Source organism: Peromyscus leucopus, chromosome 10 (genome assembly GCF_004664715.2).
Source record: "Peromyscus leucopus breed LL Stock chromosome 10, UCI_PerLeu_2.1, whole genome shotgun sequence".
Taxonomy (NCBI): Eukaryota; Metazoa; Chordata; class Mammalia; order Rodentia; family Cricetidae; genus Peromyscus; species Peromyscus leucopus.
The window spans coordinates 85,143,618-85,162,529 of NC_051071.1; the positions used below are offsets into that span (position 1 = coordinate 85,143,618).

Here is an 18,912-nt window from a genome sequence, read left to right on the forward strand (position 1 = left end):
AGATCTCAACACACTGTTTAATGCTTGAAGAAAACAAACAGAAAAGACGTAACGAGAACACACACAATAAACGACTAAATACAATAAATAAAAATAGGGAACAGTAAAGACTTTTGAAAAATTGTAAATAGTGTCCACAGAAAATCCCAGGGGAATCACAGCCACAGACTGCTACAAGAAGTATAATACAAGAGAATTCTTGGAAATTTAAAAGTCATTTAAATCTAAAGAAATAATGAATGAATGTAACTAATAGAATAGTAAAAAACTAACTTTTTATATTCTGATAATTCCATACATGTATAAAACGTATTGCTATTGTATCCATCCATTTCCACACCCTCTGATCCAATATAACCAATAATAATAATAGGCTAACCTCCTACTGCTATGTCTTAAAAATATAGATTTGGGGGTGGTGGTACTGGGCTGATTTTGGGGTGGTAGTACTGGGGTGATCTGGGGTGTAGTACTGGGGTGACTGGGGGGTGGTACTGGGGTGATTGGGGGTGGTACTGGGGTGATTTGGGGTGGTACTGGGGTGACTTGGGGGTGGTGGTACTGGGGTGATTTGGGGATGGTGGTACTGGGGTGATTTGGGGATGGTGGTACTGGGGTGACTTGGGGGTGGTGGTACTGGGGTGACTTGGGGGTGGTGGTACTGGGGTGATTTTGGGGTGGTGGTACTGGGGTGACTTGGGGTGGTGGTACTGGGGTGATTTGGGGGTGGTACTGGGGTGACTTGGGGATGGTGGTACTGGGGTGATTTGGGGATGGTGGTACTGGGGTGATTTTGGGGTGGTGGTACTGGGGTGACTTGGGGGTGGTGGTACTGGGGTGATTTGGGGGGGTGGTACTGGGGTGACTTGGGGGTGGTAGTACTGGGGTGATTTGGGGGGTGGTACTGGGGTGATTTGGGGGTGGTGGTACTGGGGTGATTTTGGGGTGGTGGTACTGGGGTGATTTGGGGTGGTGGTACTGGGGTGATTTGGGGGTGGTGGTACTGGGGTGACTTGGGGATGGTGGTACTGGGGTGATTTGGGGGTGGTGGTACTGGGGTGATTTGGGGGGGTGGTACTGGGGTGATTTTGGGGTGGTGGTACTGGGTGATTTGGGGTGGTGGTACTGGGGTGATTTGGGGTGGTGGTACTGGGGTGATTTGGGGGGTGGTGGTACTGGGGTGATTTGGGGGTGGTGGTACTGGGGTGACTTGGGGGTGGTGGTACTGGGGTGATTTGGGGGTGGTGGTACTGGGGTGATTTGGGGTGGTGGTACTAGGGTGATTTGGGGGGTGGTACTGGGGTTTGAACATAGAGCTCTCTTGGTGTTAGGCAGCACTCTGCTTCCCAGCCCACTAAGACACCTGGATTTTATAGGGAAGGTAAAACTGGAGAAGAAGTATGCAAACCACACATCTTTGCCCCACTCAAGCCAAAGTCACGAGAGAAGACCATAGAGATGACGGAGGATGAAACGTCTACCAACAGTCCTACGACGAAGAAAACCATGGCGCTCACGACGCAGCCCTTGTCAAGCCCTAACTGAAGACAGTAAGCTGGACTGTTGGGAATCACCATCAGGCTGCTTGGGTTCCAATCTTGGCTTTGAAACTCATTTACCTGATGGGACATTCACCTAGTTAATGACTTACTAGATTTTAATTCTATAAAATGTCGGTCATAAATTGTGAGGGTTGAATACATAAATGCATGTTTAGCAGTTAGGTGCCGGGGTGGGAGATGGTGATGTGGGAACAGGAGGGAATAACACATGACTATAATTAGTGTAATTAGACACCATGGGGAAAACTCAAGGGAAAGTCTAAATGCTGTTGGAGGGACAGCTCCATGGACAAAGGCACTTGCCTCCAAGGCTGACGACCTGAGCTCTATCCCCAGGACCCACACAGCGGAGGAGAAGACAACCAGCTGCCTCCTGACTGGAGAAAGCTGCCCTCCAACCTCCACAGTCACACTGGGACACGCATGCTCTACGCCACAATATAAATAAATAAAATGAAGAAAGAAAAAATGCGTTGTTGAGGAGAAACTACAAACCACAGGGAAACCAGAAGCTGGCTCCACACTGAGCATGGCGCTGCTGCAGGCTTTAATCCCTGCACTTGGAGGCAGGGGCAGGGGGATTTCTGTGTGTTCAATGACAGATTTCCATAGCAAGTGACAGACCAGCCAGAGCTACACAGTGTGACCTGTGTCTAAACAGATAAGTGGATAAATATGAACACAGGGGTGACAGCACAATTAATGACTATGACACTGAGACTGTCTTGCGTATGCCCAGCAGGAAAGCATGCTTTTGACATCCACAAAAATTTTGTGAAAATAAATTATTTGCTAGAAAAACCTATAGTCATGAATTATAGAGAGAAGTCAGTTATACAGTTTTATAAGTTTGGTAGTATGTGAAAAGGAAACTGAGGATCTGATTTTAAGAAGCTATTGAATTCAGGCTGGGCAGTGGTGGCAGAACCCAGAACTCAGGAGGCAGAGGCAGGAGCATCTCTGAGTTCCAGGCCAGCCTGCTCTACAGAACGAGTTCCAGGACAGACAAGGCTACATAGAGAAAGCCTGTCTCAAACAACAACAGAAGCTACTGCGTTCAGAGGCCTTTACTCAGCCCCTCCCCTGTGGATTGAACACCGGGCCTCATATATGTCAGGCAAGGCTCTAACCACTGCACTCCACCCCCAGACTGGCCTTCCAAATCAAGTCATGCCTCTAATCCCAGCACAAGGAAGGAGGCTGAGGCAGAAGGATTCTCTCCAGTTGGAGGCCTGGGCTACAGAGACCCTGCCTCACAAGATCAAAACAGAAACAAACACATGAAAGGGAGGGGCACAAAAGGGAGGAGTCTGATATCAGGAAATCTGCCTTGTCATTAAGATGTTAAAGGAAGCAAACCAATCAACTCACTCGGCGGAGGAAAGCGGTTGATGAAGCTCACCTGCGTGCTGGGAGATTGACCCCAGCTGCCAGGGTGGATGTGCAGGTGAAAAGGCAGAGCACGCCCGTGGAGTAGGCCTCTTCCAGAAGCTTCCGTTCATCACTAGTTAGACGCTGTGGTGATAGGCAACTCCGAAGGGGATGGTGCGCTTCAAGACAGGGCACACTTTACCACCGCCCACGTTCCTCAAGTTTTTAATCACTTCACATTTTTCCTTCTCTCTGTGGTTTAGATAATCCCTAGAAAAACAATCCATTAGATGTAAGGGCCTGGCACCCGAGAGATGGCTCAGCAGTTAAGGACACTGACTGTTCTTCCGGAGGACCCGGGTTCAGTTCCCAGCTCACAGCCACTTCTATCTCCAGTTCCAGGGGAGCCAGCACCTTTTTGTGACCTCTGAAGACATCAGGCGCACACACAGTGTGTGTGTGCGTGTGTGTGCGTGTGTGACCCATCCTCATAAAATAAATAAATCTTTAAAAGGAAGAAATACGAGCCCCTGAATTACAGTTAGAAAGTGCTCACCATTTTTCTTTTACTACATCATGTTAACATCCCTTTTAGTTACGTCTTGTTTTTATCAGTATAAGTACACAAAATGTTCTTTGTGTGTATTTTGTATGCATGTGCCTGTGTTCCTATTTGTGCACAGGGGTGTAGTGCTCCAGGGAGCCTCCTGTGTCTCCCCAGTATTGGATTACGGTGTGTGCCACCATGCCTGGCTGTCACAGGGATGACAGGAATCCAAACTTGGGTTCTCTGACTGAGCCATCTCCCCAGACCCATAAGAGGTTCTTTTAATTTTAATTCTTACTCCATTAACTATTAGAAACACTCTCCAAGTCTTTTTTCAGATCACAGAACCCTATGGAAACTTGATTAAAACTAAGGGAAAGTCAACTACTTATATAAACACATCACTTTAGATACAATTTCAGAAACTTTCATGGGCTTCCTGAATTTTTGTTCCTATACCTCCTATGAATCCATGGAATAGAGGCCAGGTTTAGACCCCTGCTCTGGATACTATGATTATTTCCTCTACAATATATGTCTTTATGGGAGATGGTTTGTCTTATTTTAAGGCAGAAATGTTCTGCTCTGAAAATGGAAACATACCATACGGCAAAACAATGTCTAAACAACAACACTGTAGAAACCTCAATAATATCTTAAATTATTTTAAAAAATTGAGTGATTTTGTAAGAAAAATGATTAATTTCCTTACTTTTCTTAGTTTAAAGAATTTAGTGTGTGTGTATGTGAGAGAGAGAGAGAAGGAGGGGGGGAGAGAGAGAGAGGGAGGGAGAGAGAGAGAGAGAAAGAAACAGGTGTCTACAGATGCTGAATCCTCTTGGAGCTGGAATTACAGGCAGCTGTGAGTCTCCTGAAATGGGTGTTGGAAACAAAACTTGGGTCAGGTCCTCTGGGAGAACAGGAAGTGCTCTTAACCCCTGAGCCATTGGCTCTCCAGCCCAATGCACTGAGCTTTTTGTTTGTTTCTAAGTCATTATGTAGCCTGGCTGTCCTGGAACTCACTATGTAGACTAAGATGAACTCCAGCCCACAGAGGTCCCCCCGCCTCTGCCTTCTGAGTGCTGGGATTAAAGGCATGAGCTATCAAGCCTGGCTTTTTTTTTCTCCTTAAATAATCAACACCATCACTGTAAAGGCAGACTGTCAATTACTGAAATTCAACTTCTTCACTGTACCCTAAATATTTTTATCACTGTACTATCCAGTAAATTTAATTCTAATTTAGACAGTTCATGCCAGTAGGGCTGAGAGGGAAGGTAGAGAATGGCAGATTAAAATCAGGTCAACAGTCTATGACTACCGAAATAGCCTCGGGTAAGACAAACGGGGTGTAAGAATTACAAAACCACACACAACAAGCAGGTGCGGGAAACACAGAACTATCAGCACTTACAGCTTCCTTACACTGTCTCTGTGGACACAGCAGAGCTTACATTAAAACAACTCAAACCCCCAAACTAATACGTTTCCAGAATTCATAGGAAAGTGTATCTAGTGCCCACACAAGTTAAGAAAACAAAGACAGTGCTTATCAAAGAGAAAGTTCAGATGCAGACAGTGACCTGGCCTTGGAGAGATGACAGTGGTTACCCCAACCTCGATGTAGGAAAGCCCCCCCTCGCTTCGCGCAGCCCCCCTCGCTGTGTGCAGCCCCCCTCGCTGAGTGCAGCCCCCCTCGCTGCGTGCAGCCCCCCCTCGCTGCGTGCAGCCCCCCTCGCTGAGTGCAGCCCTCCCTCGCTGAGCGCAGCCTGCTGGGGCCCATTCCCAGACATGCAGAATGGTCTAAGATGGGCTGAACCCTGGGTCAGTGCTCAGCCAGACCTTCAAAGCTAAGCCTCTGTGGTGGTCACTCTCCTGTAACTGTGGAATAGTCTATTTTAATGTGAATTTTAGTTAAACTTTCTTTAAGGCCAATCCTCAGAACCTAATAAAACCATAATGCTCTGCTATGAAAATAGTGACCATCAACAGGTAGAGTGTATTATTCCGTCTGTAACTTATGAAAAACAGAACAGATACTTCAAAAAAGATTAACGTACTTGCTTAAAAATTTGCACAACATTTCTGCTACATTTTCACAGTTCTTCTTACTGGGACAAAAAACTAGGCACGAGTAGGTGGGGATAACTTCTGTCACCAAGGCTACCAAGTGATCAGGATCCATCCTTTTCAGGGTATCAGAATACTGCAAAACAAGGAGCCGGGCAGATTGCAACTGTAAAAGCTCATCAATTTTCCTGTGCAACTTTTAAACCTCTCCACATCTCATCATTAAAACAAAAGATGAGAGCACTATAAAACATCAGCTGTTCAATTTTCCTCTTAGGTAATTTGTTAGAGATTTGGTTTGGGGGCACATTTAGTCTAAAAGGAGGATTAAACAATTAAGGATTAAGGAAGTGAAAGCAGTTCATGTTATTAATAACTCTGTTATACGCCCACCTCCACCAGAGCCGAACAAAAGCCCAGAGAGAGACGAGGACTGATGTCTCCAACAGTCTAAGGACCGCACAAGTGACCACCTTTACTATTACTAATCAGATTCCTTAACACTTCCAGAAGTGAAAAAAAAAATAGCAATGAATTATGACAATTTGTAACATTATGCAGGGACACAAAGAACATGAAATAAAAGCACAGTCATTTAAAATCTCCTTAGTTCCTTTTACTTTACTGAAAACTAAGATAAGGATTTAGACTACACCTCACGAAATTCTAAAGCTGTGATAAAATGCTTCCCTTTTAAATGCCCTTCAAGCCAGTCGTAGCCATCAGTGTGCAAACACGACCACAGCTACACACCAACGTGTCACTCACAGACTGCAAACTATTCTGTTGTTGTTGCTGGGGGAGTGACTGATCGACCAGATGTGTCTCCAAATTTTCATGGTTCAGGAGCCAAGAAACATCTTACCGGCTCATTAGTCAGGTGCAAACAACCTAATAAGTACTTCCTCAAAATTCAGCAGTTATTGAATAAAAAGTATTCTAATTCTTAACTACCACAAGAGCTCACTAACAGGGTGTATGCACAATGTGGTATTGTCTTTCAAGCTGGTGAGGGACTGCACACAGTCCTGTCCTACTGGTTTTCACAGTATCGCATACAGCAACTATAAAATACCCAGCTTCATAGACACACGCCTGAGGAAGAAGCCCGGTATGAGCGAATGCTCAAACTAGACCTAGGTGTAGCTCAACGGTCATGTGTGCCTTGTATGTGCAGGAGAGGCCCTGGCTTGATCGCCAGCCCTGCAAACAAAACAAGAGGAAACCAGGTGCACTCAACCGGCAGCTGCCATCCATGACAAATCCAGTCCCTCCCCCTCCCCCCATACACACCCCCCAGACCCATGTGAACCTGCTGCAGTGCCCCGCACACCTGGGCACAAAGCAGGGAGCCGGGACTCAAGGGTTCCAAACCGCCATACCTTATAATTAAGGAGACGCGAGAAGGTCATGCCATCCGCAGCTCTGCTGTCCACCTCATAGATCGTGTCATTTACTTTCAGGTATTCTTTTAGTTCAACCTTGAATTAAAAGGAAATATGTGCGAGTCATATCAAATTTATAGTTTGAAATTTAATAATTTTTTAACAAGGACATCTACACAAAGACCTCAGCTTTTCTAGGATCTGTAGACATGCTTCAACTTAAAAGTTCTGGCTTTGCCTCTTTTTTCCTTTACATAAAAGCGGGAATTAAGACTCTTGAAAAATTACTTTTGAATTAAATAGTACCCATTCCAAAGGAAACCAGATCCTTTTGTATTTGTTGTAAGAAGTTGGAATGAGGGGCTGGAGAGACGGCTCAGGGGTTCAGAGTTCTTGCTGCTCTCCCAGAGTTCAGTTCTCAGCACCCACAACAGCTCACAACCGCCTGTAATTCCTGCTCCAGGGAATCCGATGTCCTTTTCTGGTCTCCACAGGCACCACAAACACAAGGCTGAGTGCTGGGATTAAAGGTGTGTGCCACCACTGCCCAACTCCATCCCCGCCTGCCACCCTTACTTCTAAGGTGAATACATACTAACCAGTACTGTGCAAACTTTGGATACCTACTGGTCTGAACTGACTGGTGTAATATTCGGCTTGAAGGAACTCCTGGAGGTCCTCAACATTGTTTAACGTTGCACTCATGCCAATAATCTGAGTTGTTTCTGAAAAATCAAAATATTAAGAACAATGTGTCATTTATGTCCAAAGGAATTTTAGCAATACTTGGGTGCTATTCTGCCTGAGTGGTCCGGAAACAGAGCAGGGAGATGAGGGTACAAGCAGAGTGTCCTTTATCTGAATGTTTGAACCAGACATGCTTCAGATTTGGGATTTTTGTCAGATTCTGGAATATTTGCTTATACATAAAGAAGAATATTGAAGTGACTTAAGTCTAACCACATTATCCATTTATTTCATATATTCCTTTCACCCAAAGGTAACTTTTTATGCCACTTTTTTTTTCAATAAATCTTTTTTTTAGACTTATTTATTTATTATATGTGTACAGTATCCTGCCTGCATGCCAGAAGAGGGCGCCAGATCTCATTACAAATGGTTGTGAGCCACCATGTGTTGCTGGGAATTGAACTCAGGACCTCTGGAAGAGCAGCCAGTGCCCTTAACCGCTGAACCATCTCTCCAGCCCCCTTTTTATACCTCTTTTAGTGTACCTGCATTTTGACTGCGCCCCATCAAATGAGGTCAATAAAATTTTCCATTTGTTGTGTTATAAGAGCATTCGAAAAGCTTTAGACCACCCTGGAGTTTTGATTTTCAGACCGCTAAACTGTATATTGTCACAGTAGATAATCCAATGCTCACGGAATGAGACCTTTCAGACATCCCAAAAGGACACTTCATAAGACTTGTGAATAAAACAGTGGGCATAGACACTCTATAGTGCATCTGACAGCTGTAGAGGACACAAAGCTCAAAGAGCCCCAAACTCTTTTCAAAACAATACCAGAGTTTGACCATGTAGTGCTGGCTGGCCTGTGGGAGCCCATTCTGGGGTTCCTCGTGGCTTTACCCAGCAGGTCCGAATAGAGGATGATCAGGACCACGGGCCTGAGTGCAGGTGTCTGAGATGGCCTGCACTTGGCTGTGCTGGGGGAGGAGGTCTTTTGCTCCACCCCCTTGGCGTCTCTATAAAAACCCTGGGCCAGAGACAGTCCGGGCCCGTTGGAATAGGTTCCAGGCCCTCTCGAGGCTATCCTTTATTTTCTATCTGTTTATCTCCGCAAGATTCTCCACTATAAATCCTTCTATCTAATATTTCCTGCTGATCGCACTCAAGAAAACTCTGGGAAGCTGTGGGGGTGGTGGGTAAACGCCCCACACATATAGTAATGCTGTATCGTATCTTACAATTGATGACACTGTAGATAGAACTCAAAAGTAGAATGGATATATGACATTCTTTGTGACTGGGCCATGCCTTAATCTCTAGTGTCATTTCCTATTGCTCTTCCCCTCGTGGTGTCCAGGGAGTGCTGGAAATGACCTACATTTCCTGTACTTTACATTTTCTTAACATGCGTATTCAAAAGTTTTTCCCCCCCAGGAGAAAGACCAACTTTTCCCAAAACTTCCCAACTTTAAACTTTGACTTCTTACACCCCCATTTTTGCCTCAGGGAGAAAACACTTTCTCCTGACGCTTGGACTTAGCATTTCAGCTGTCCCCAGGTTAAAAGCTTCCATAGGAAACTTTTTCTTCCCCATAAGCTCAAAGAAGAGCTTTTTTACTACCCGTAAAGCCCTAAGATTTTTTCCCCCAGTTTGCTTTCAAAGCCCCCAAAGTTAGAAAATTGAAGAGTTTTTCTGTCTAGTTGCCTTACTTTTTCCTACACAATCTTACACTTCTAAGTTTTTCCTAAACTATATTACTATCCTATACCTTACTTATTTTTCAGATAGAAATTGAGAAAGGGATAGAAGATAGAAAATTTTGACAGAAGAGAATTTCGCTGCAGCATCGGACATCCTTCCAGTCCGCTTTCCCTTTCTCTCGAGGATAAAACCCCTGCCTCACCAAAAAATATATATAAAAATATATATATTCCATAACACCGGCATGCCTTTCCACTGGCAGGGCTGACTCAGCACTTTCACCAAAAACTCTGTATTAAAACTATTATTTTCCTTTATCTTTAGTCCCTATTACTTTGTCTTAAGTCCCTGGTTCATTTGTCTTTAGTTCCCCCTTTTTTTCTTTAGTCCCTTTTTTTCCTTTAGTCCCTTTTTTTCTTTAGTCCCTTTTTTTCTTTAGTCCCTGTTCACGGCGCCATTCTGTGGGGCATTTACCCACCACCCCCACAGCTTCCCAGAGTTTTCTTGAGTGCGATCAGCAGGAAATATTAGATAGAAGGATTTATAGCGGAGAATCTTGTGGAGATAAACAGATAGAAAATAAAGGATAGCCTCGAGAGGGCCTGGAACCTATTCCAACGGGCCCGGACTGTCTCTGGTCCAGGGTTTTTATAGAGACGCCAAGGGGTGGAGCAAAAGACCTCCTCCCCCAGCACAGCCAAGTGCAGGCCATCTCAGACACCTGCACTCAGGCCCGTGGTCCTGATCATCCTCTATTCAGACCTGCTGGGTAAAGCCACGAGGAACCCCAGAATGGGCTCCCACACTGGCCCAGAACTTTCACAACTTAAAAACTATTCTGGGGGGGGGGCAGAGGTGTTTCTCAGTATTTGAGTACACAATCAGCACAGATACACCAGACTCAATCCCTAGCACCCACCAATAAAAAACTCATGAGATGACATTTATCCATATATAAGAAAAGCATTGCAAATACCACATCGATAAACAGAGATGTTTAGAGTATTTCATGCATATCTAAGGACAACTGGATGTTGCAAAATACTTCCTTAAAGTGACTACTCAAATATACTTTGCAGGTGTGGTGGTGCACACCCTTAATCTCAACACTCAGAAGGCAGAGGCAGGCTCCCTGTGACTTTGAGGCCGCCTGGTCTACACAGTAAGTTCCAGGCCAGCTAGAGCTACATAGTGAGACCTTGTCTTTAAAAACACAAAAACAGAAAAGGTACATACTGTTCTCTTAAGAGGATGGTGCTGAGGGTAATGGGGGCAGCAGGCCTTACCAGTGTTGTGTGAAGCCCAGGGAAGGCATCACACATTTTCAAGGAACCCTCACAACCACCTCACCAGGCTAGCACCATTACAATCTCCATTTTACAGACAGAACTATGGAGGCTGATGATGTGACTGAACATGGAGTTGGAGCAAGTAGTTTGAAAGCAGGTCTGCTCCAAGCACCTTCGTAATTCTCACCCATCTATTCTTTCAACACAAATGTGGAAGCTGACAAGCTAGGGCATGAACCTCAAGTTCCTTGCTCTAGGTTATAGAACCCAGCGACAGAATCAAGTTGTTCTAAGTCAATACTTACTGCTGGTGTAGAGGACTTTGGCCAGGGTCATCTCCAGTATGGCACCACGGCCCCCTTCACCGATCATGTGCAACTGGGGGTAAAGAAGTCAACTTTCATACACTGTTTATATAAAACGGCTTTTTGTACAAAATGAATATGTACTGGATATTACAACTGTAGCACACACTAGGTGCTTGAGGTTAATGAAATTTGGGGCAGCATCCTGACACATTTGGGATTTGGTAAGTACCATTATACAATGTCTCTGTACACCCACATTCACAGTTCAAGAAACATTTGCCAAATTTAAGGTTGTCTGGCATGGAATGTCTCTTGTGTTCTCTGCATATTAATTTAGTTACCGAGAGGATCCAGACCGTAGCTGGGGAAATGAGTGCAGTATGCTAGTAAAATAAACATGATGTTGACCAACCTCATCAACGACAACCAGACCCAGCGTGCTGATCCTTCCGGCTTCGATCAAGGCGTTCACCAGGCTATGCCCTTTCTCAATAGTGGCGATATACAGCGATTTCTTTTCCCTCCTTTTAGTGGGAGGAAATCTTCCTTTGCTTCCAGCATATTCTTCAACAAAGAAACCAAGTTCTATACCAAAACTTGATAAACTGGAAATCTAGAGTCGCAGTTAAATAAACAAAAACACAAATAGGAGATGGCGTTAAAGTTCTCAGAGGGATTCCCTTAATGTAAAATGGTCCCTATTGGTGGGTTCAACCTAGGAACACCTATCTAGGAACCGCTGCAAAAATAAGGTGATGATCTTTACAAAATAAACACAGGTAACTCTTAAATTATTATATGTGCATGGGCGTTCTGTCCATCGGTATCTGTGCTCTATGTGCACGCACTGCCAGAAGCCAAAGGGGGAGATGCATGCCCTGGGACTAGTTACAGACGGTTGTGAGCCACCATGTGGGTGCTGGGAATTAAACCCAGGTCCTCTGCAAGAGTATCCAGGGCTTTTCACCCTCTCTCCAGCCCTGATATGTATAACTTTTAAAGTATATAATGTGAAAATAAATTTTACCTATCTCCTTTTATATATATATATAAAAATCCATCTAATTGACTCATTTATTCTGATAAGGTAATGAGTTAGTTTCTGCTTGAAAAAGCAGGCTAAATATCGATGGAACATTTAAGATATACTTTAAACCACCACTTTAGTAGAAAAACTATATGCAATTACTATTTGAGAGTAACTACGTACCCTGTGCTACTTCTGTAATCCAAACAAATAATGAATCAGTTAACAATTATACATTCCTGCTAGTTTTAGATCTTAAGATGTTCTATTAGAAAGCAGCAGCTGTTTGCATGCACACACCTTTTCTTGGACAATGGCCACATATGGAAGAATCATTAAGACATCTTTCTGTCGGCAGAGCAGTTCTTGTAGCATTAAAATCTCAGCCACGAGGGTTTTCCCACCACTCGTCGGCAAGGAATATATTAAATTTTTTCTTTCTTGCACAGAACTTAATGTTAAACAAGTATGCTGCCAGTCTGTAGAATTTAAAGGAAAACAGCAGAGATTATTTCCCCCTTCAGTATTCTCAGGAGCTTTTGTGAGAAGAAATCGGGGATCTCAGCGTGGCAGTCTTCATGAGGATCACTGTAATTCTTACAGGTGGTAAACGCCCCAATCCTGGATGTGCACAGCCAGGTCTCAGCTCAGCCCTTGTCAGCAGGTGGGCATCTGGCTCACCCTTACAATTGTGACAGATACAGGTGTCGTTCCAGCAGAGCAGACAGCTGCCTGGGGATAAGGGGCCAATATGTACAGAGAAGGGGGGGTCTAAGGACCTGTGTTCATCCTAAAATCGTCCTATGTTCTACAAGATCATTTAGGCTTACCTCCCTCACCTACCTACCCAAGAGCCTCTCAGGCAGAAACTGAGGAAGAAAAGAAAGTACACAAGATGTTGCACTAGCTAGAAAAACTTTCAATTAGCTCTCTTATGAACTTGATCTTTGAATGGTCCAAATACCATTTTAAATAAGGACTATTTAAATCATAAAAGGCTTCAGTTACTAACGGGTACAACCAGGGTCTTCCCACCCCCAATTTAGTAAGAAATAATTGATGAAAGCAGAACATTACATGAAAACTAGTGCTCTGAAGAATTTAGAGGTTGAGGATGCAGTTCAGTTGGTAGAGTGCTCACCTAGCATGTATGAAGCCTAGGGTGATCCCCAGCACCCATAAAAGGGGTCTGGTGGCTCATGCCTGTAATCCTAGCACCTGAGCAGTGGAGACAGGAAGATCAGAAGTTCAAGTTTATCCTCAACTACACAGCTAGCCTGTATTCCATGAGGCCCTGGATAAAATGATAATAATGGAAGTAAGTAATTTGAAAATGTACATCAACAATCTTCAAAATGCATACTAGTAATTTTTGTGAGTGGATGTTTAGCCTGCACACACACACACACACACACACACACACACACACACACACACACATACACCCTGGTGCTAGGACTTGGACCTGGGTCCCCTGGAAGAGCAGTCAGTGAGTGTTCTTTACTATTGAACCATCTTTTTATCATTAGAGGAACAGGCAAACAAAGTAATAATAAATAAATATATAATAAATAAATAAGAAGCTCAACTGTAATCTACAGGATGGGCCAAACAGGAAGGAAAAAAAATCCCAGTCATAAAACCCAGAGAGCACAGAGAGAAGTCGCCACTGGACAGAGTGTGAGAAAAGTGACACAGCATCACAAAACGTAAGACCGCACGTTGACTTCATCAGCACTCTTCCAGGATTCTCCACCGACCCAGTAAGAGGGTGTGAACAGTCTGCACTGGATGTTCATTGCATCACTGTCTAACAAGTACTATGGCATGGGGTGGGGTAAGCTAAATGAGTTATTCCAAGTACGTCATTCACAGCTTAAACATAGGAACTAGGCCCGCGAGATGGCTCAGTGGGCAAAGCCGTTTGTTGCCAAGCCTGAGAGCCCGAGTTTGATCCCAAGGACCCCCACAATGAAAGGAGAGGACCAAATCCCACAAGCCGTCCTCTGACCTCCAGACGCATGCCACGGCACACGTGTCTACATCAACACACATCCAAGTATACAAAACACACAAGTGGAAAAAATTAAAAACTATTTACACACCTGATATACGGTTTAAGAAAAACCCATCCCAAACTTAATTTAAAGGGCTTGAATGCATTGTTTTACGAATTAAAGTGAAGCTGAGGGCGGTGGTACACATCTCTAACCCCTGGGAGGCAGGGCAGGCAGGCTACAGTGGATTCGAGGTCAGCCTGGTCAAAACAGAGCTCCAAGACAGCCAGGGCTACACAGTGAGGCCTCACCTCAAGGCATTACAACAGTTATGACCGAATAACAGATACAAACAACCTTATTGTTTAGTGATTCTCAAGTACTTATAATGACTTTTTTTCTTTAAAAATATTTAGAAAATATTAAGCTGACGGGTTTGGCTTAGTAGCAGAGGGAGTGCTTAATGTGTAAGGCCTTAGGTTTGATCTCCAGGTCATAAATAAACCAAAATATTTAAAATGTACATAATGTACCTCAGATTGGTATCACCCAACAGTTATCAAACTACAGAAGTTTATACACAAACTTAACTATATTCATTTTACACACACACACCATACATGATGTGCACACTTGCACTCACACACAGTGATTTACTGAGGCTTTTAGACATTACCAACATAATGTCATTACAAATAATTTATCGTGTATTTGGCAAAGAATCTAACTACACGGTAAAACCATTGTTTTGCAGTATCCTGTTTTTTTGATAGATAAGGCACTGTTTAAGGAACAAGGCCAGTTAAAGAGGCCGAGAAAGCAGGAGTTGGGAATTCTCTAAAGCCCAATGTACCAGGGAAAAGCTAGTTACATAAGACACTGAGTCCAAGTCTCACCTATGCGCTGTGCTACATCCCATACGTCCAGTACTTGGGAGGCAGATGCGGGAGGATCATGAGTTTGAGGCAAGGCTGTGCTACCTGAGATTCTGTCTCAAAACATGAAGGCTGGGAATGTAGTTCAGAGGCAGAGAATTTGTCTATCACGTTCAATGTCATGGGTTCAGTCTCTAATACCACAAAATGCCTACACAGCTCAAAAGCAAAACAAAAAAAGCAGGGCCCGAGAAGCCTGCCCTCAGGGGAGTCACTTGGCAGCAGTTCAGACTGAGCAAAGTAGCCAGCAGAAGGGCAGAGGCAAGAAAGTTAACGTGTATCTTAGGAGTTGGGTTTTTGCTGAGACGGTCCTCGTACGGCCCAGGCTGGCCTTGAACTTGCTGTGTAGCTGGGAACGACCTGATCTCCTAACCTCCCCCTCTTGAGGGGAGGGCTGCAGGGGTGAGTGCACACTACACCCAGCACTGTTAGCTCGTGAGCCATGGTTCTCACAACTTACAATTTCTTGGGCTCTTCTGTTTTATGTGTATGCGTGCATGTCTAGGCCCAGAGAGGTTTGAAGAGGGCCTCAGATCCCCTGAAGTTAGAGACAGCTGTAAGCCACCATGTGGTGCTGGGAACCAGATCCCAGTCCTGAGGGAATCAAGCACTCTTAGCTAGGAGCCCTCCACAATGGCTGATTCTTATGGTCTGATGTCAGACTTTATTTTCCCGTCATTCTACTTCCCCAACCTGATTGTCTTCTGAGTTGACAATCCATGTTTCAAAAGTTCATTCGTTCTCCAGAAATATTTACAAAGTGATGCTGGATGGACTGACCTCCTATATGGTTCCTGCTGTCCCTGTCTAAAATGGTATATCTGAAATATATGCAAGGATCCAGGACTTTTGAAAAACACTGCATAATTACTATTACTGCAGTCTTTTTGCACTTAAATCTTAGCTGTCCTTAAATGTGTTTAACTTTAACTGCTAGTACTGATTTCTTTCACTTAAGATTCTGAGCAGTCAAAGGAATTTAAACAACTAAATTGTTAGAGAATTCAGATGCAGCCAATACCAAGGAAACAATAAAAGAACTAATCAGAGAAGAAAACAGTGAGAGGCCAAGCATGAAGGAATGAAAACTCAGCGGTGTGGTCAAGAGCAGAACATGAGGTCACTCTGGAAGCATGTCTGGGCTTGGATTCCTTAGGTAACTTAAATGAGGGCACGAAGGGAGGGGACTGAAGACCACTTAGGCAGGGGACACAGCCAGGACATCTGGCTTGAGGAGGACCAGACAGAAGGAAGGAAAGAAGTCCATGATAGGGATGCAGGGTGAACACAACTGATCTACGGTCATTCCAGAAAGAAACAGAACCAGGGATCCACCTGCTTCCACCGATTCCAATTAATGTTCTAGTATTATTTAAATTACAAATTTGGCTTCCATTTTATAAAAAATATTACCATATAGTTTTTTGATTCCTTTCAACTGAGCATAAAGGTCTCTCACTTTGCTCGGGAGAGAATAAAAAGGACCGAGATCATCAGACGGTGACTCGATTGCTTTTCTGGCAACACTGATTTCCTCAGACAGGAGAGTCTCTCTGAGTTGCTTACTCCTAGAAAACACTGGGGTCTGGGCGGTGGCATTCCCAGTCATAGCACTTTTTAGGTGGTCCGTAATGCTCTTCCTCCTGTTGGTCTCCGCAGAAGCTCTGACTTTGGAGAAGTCATCAGTTTGCTGCTGCGGTTGCTCTTTCCGGCTACAGGCTGGTTCTTCATTTGATGATTTATGTGAGTTCCCGCCTCTTTCCTTAGTACACTGACCACCCAAATCATTTGAAGAGTTCTGCATACTTTCAAAGTATAAAATCTGAGAAGAAGGCACATCAAATAAAAGCTCATTTTCAGGTTCAGATCCAGCAGGGACATCTGGATCACTCTGGTTCGTTATACACTTATTATTCTCAGAGTCGGAAACGCCAAGTTTGTTTTTGATGCCGTCTGAACAAACATCTTGGGTAGCAGAGTCGGTAGCAAGTGTCCTGTGTTCAGGCGGCTGCATACACTTCTGCTCTAGGTCATCAACTTGGGCTAAAAAGGAATTTTCTGCAAAGCTATCATAGTCACTGAACATGTCCTCTTCGCTGTCGTTTTCCTGAAACAAAAACACATAAATGAATTCCATCTTCATCAAGAATAAAAAATGTCCCAGCAAAGGACTATACCAACCATATCACTATATGCAAATTGTCCTCTGAATGAATACATATTATCATCACCAGATAAAAGAAACAAGCCCAGAGAGTTGAACTGACCTGCCTAAATAGTGCTGCTGGATTATGGGGTATCAGGATGCTTTAATTTTTTTTTTTTTTAGCTAGGACAGGATCTCATATAACAGAGGTATGACGCCTTGAACCTCCCGCCTCTTTCTCCTGCGTGTATCACCATACCTGGTTTTGTGAGGTGCTGGGAATCAAGCACAGGGCTTTGTGCATGCCAGGTAAACATTCTACCAACTCAGCTACATCCCCAGCTCAGCCCAAGGGGTGATATTGGAATTCTTTATTATTTATTTAGGTGCTGAAGTGTGAGCCCAAACCCCCAACATTTGGTATTTTAATTTTTAAAAAAATTTTATACGCTTTGCTGGCATGCATGTCTGTGTGAGTGTTGGGTCCCCTGGAACTGGAGTTATAGTCAGCTGTGAGCTACCATGTGGGTGCTGGGAATTGAACCCAGGTCCTCTGGAAGAGCAGCCAGTGCTCTTAAACACTGAGCCATCTCTCAGCCCCAGAGATTTTAATTCTTAAACCTGTGCTAAAGCATTAAGGAACGAAAGAATGGTAGCCGCCTATCAGGTTGTGAGTTCACAGATGCTTCTAATAACTGTGCTAATTCCTACCCAGGCACTAACCTAGAGGCTGGCCTGTTACAACATCATGGTCGTACCACTAGACACTACAAGCAAATTCTGTCCTGAACTTGGACTTGAGACAAGAGTGTGCACACTCGTGGGGTGGCTTACTGAACAGAAAAGATGTAAACTGGGAGGTAATAATTATTTATTAGAGTTACAGCTTGAGCTTCTCAGCTTCCCCAGGGCCCGGTTACTGTGGTAAATTCTCGATAATATGGCTAGTTTAATAAAGTAACCAGCACGTCACAGGTCACCAGTAAAAAGTTTTATTAGTAAAGTAGAAACGAGTCACTTTGAAGGCTGGCCTTCTGTCTGTCAAATCAGTTAACTGCGCCGCGAACACTTTTTATGCGAGGGATGGTGTGTGTGAAGGCTCAAGGCGGTGGTGTCTCCCAAGTGTGTGTGTGTGTGTGTGTGTGTGTGTGAGAGAGAGAGAGAGAAGGCTCAAGGCGGTGTCTCCCAAGTGTGTGTGTGTGTATGTGTATTGTGTGTGTGAAGGCTCAAGGCGGTGTCTCCCGTGTGTGTGTGTGTTTGTGAAGGCTCAAGGAGGTGTCTCCCAAGTGTGTGTGTGTGTGTGTGTGTGTGTGTGTGAAGGCTCAAGGCGGTGTCTCCCATGTGTGGTGAGCAAGGATAACCAAGATGAGAAGAGCCCACGAAGGTTACTCATCTAACCGGGTGCACCTGGGGCGTTTCAACCCCCCGCAGCTGTGCCCGGTGCAGGGGACGCGGGTCGGCACGGCAGCCCTCGGTGATGACGGGACCGGGATCTGCGGGGCATCCGCGGGACTGTACCTGGGCGGGCTCCGGGCTCCCGGTTTTCCGCCGGCGGCTCCCGGCCGCCGCTTCGTCCTCCGGGTCCCCGGCGGGCTGGAGCTCGGCCGCGGCGGGGGCGGCACGCAGGCTCTCTAGGCTGCCGCGGCTCCTCTTGCGGACGGACACCCGCCGGCGGATGCGGGGCCCGCCGTCCTCCATGGCTGGGGCGGGGGGCCGGGCCGCCCGAGGCCCAGACTCAAGCCACCGCCGCTGCGGTGCTCCAGGTGCCCCGGCATCGGCGCTGCATCTCTGCGCGCCACAGGCTGTGTGTCACGTGACTTCCGGCCCGGGGGACAGAACGGTGCCGTGCGGAGGCTTTGAAATCCTGTCCGCGTTCGCA

At 45.0% G+C, this 18,912-nt stretch overlaps 1 protein-coding gene across 1 annotated transcript in view; it reads right to left on the bottom strand.

The window, feature by feature from the left end:
* The window catches only part of Helq (helicase, POLQ like), a 39,886-nt gene extending 21,050 nt beyond the window's left edge, over positions 1-18,836 (bottom strand). The window contains 10 exon segments of the mRNA XM_037209223.1: positions 2,965-3,076; positions 3,079-3,203; positions 5,541-5,686; positions 6,933-7,031; positions 7,563-7,660; positions 10,926-10,998; positions 11,341-11,541; positions 12,256-12,434; positions 16,301-16,994; positions 18,552-18,836. Coding sequence (XP_037065118.1) covers positions 2,965-3,076; positions 3,079-3,203; positions 5,541-5,686; positions 6,933-7,031; positions 7,563-7,660; positions 10,926-10,998; positions 11,341-11,541; positions 12,256-12,434; positions 16,301-16,994; positions 18,552-18,731 — 1,907 coding nt within the window. The 5' untranslated portion in view covers positions 18,732-18,836.
* Positions 18,837-18,912: the final 76 nt, after the last annotated feature.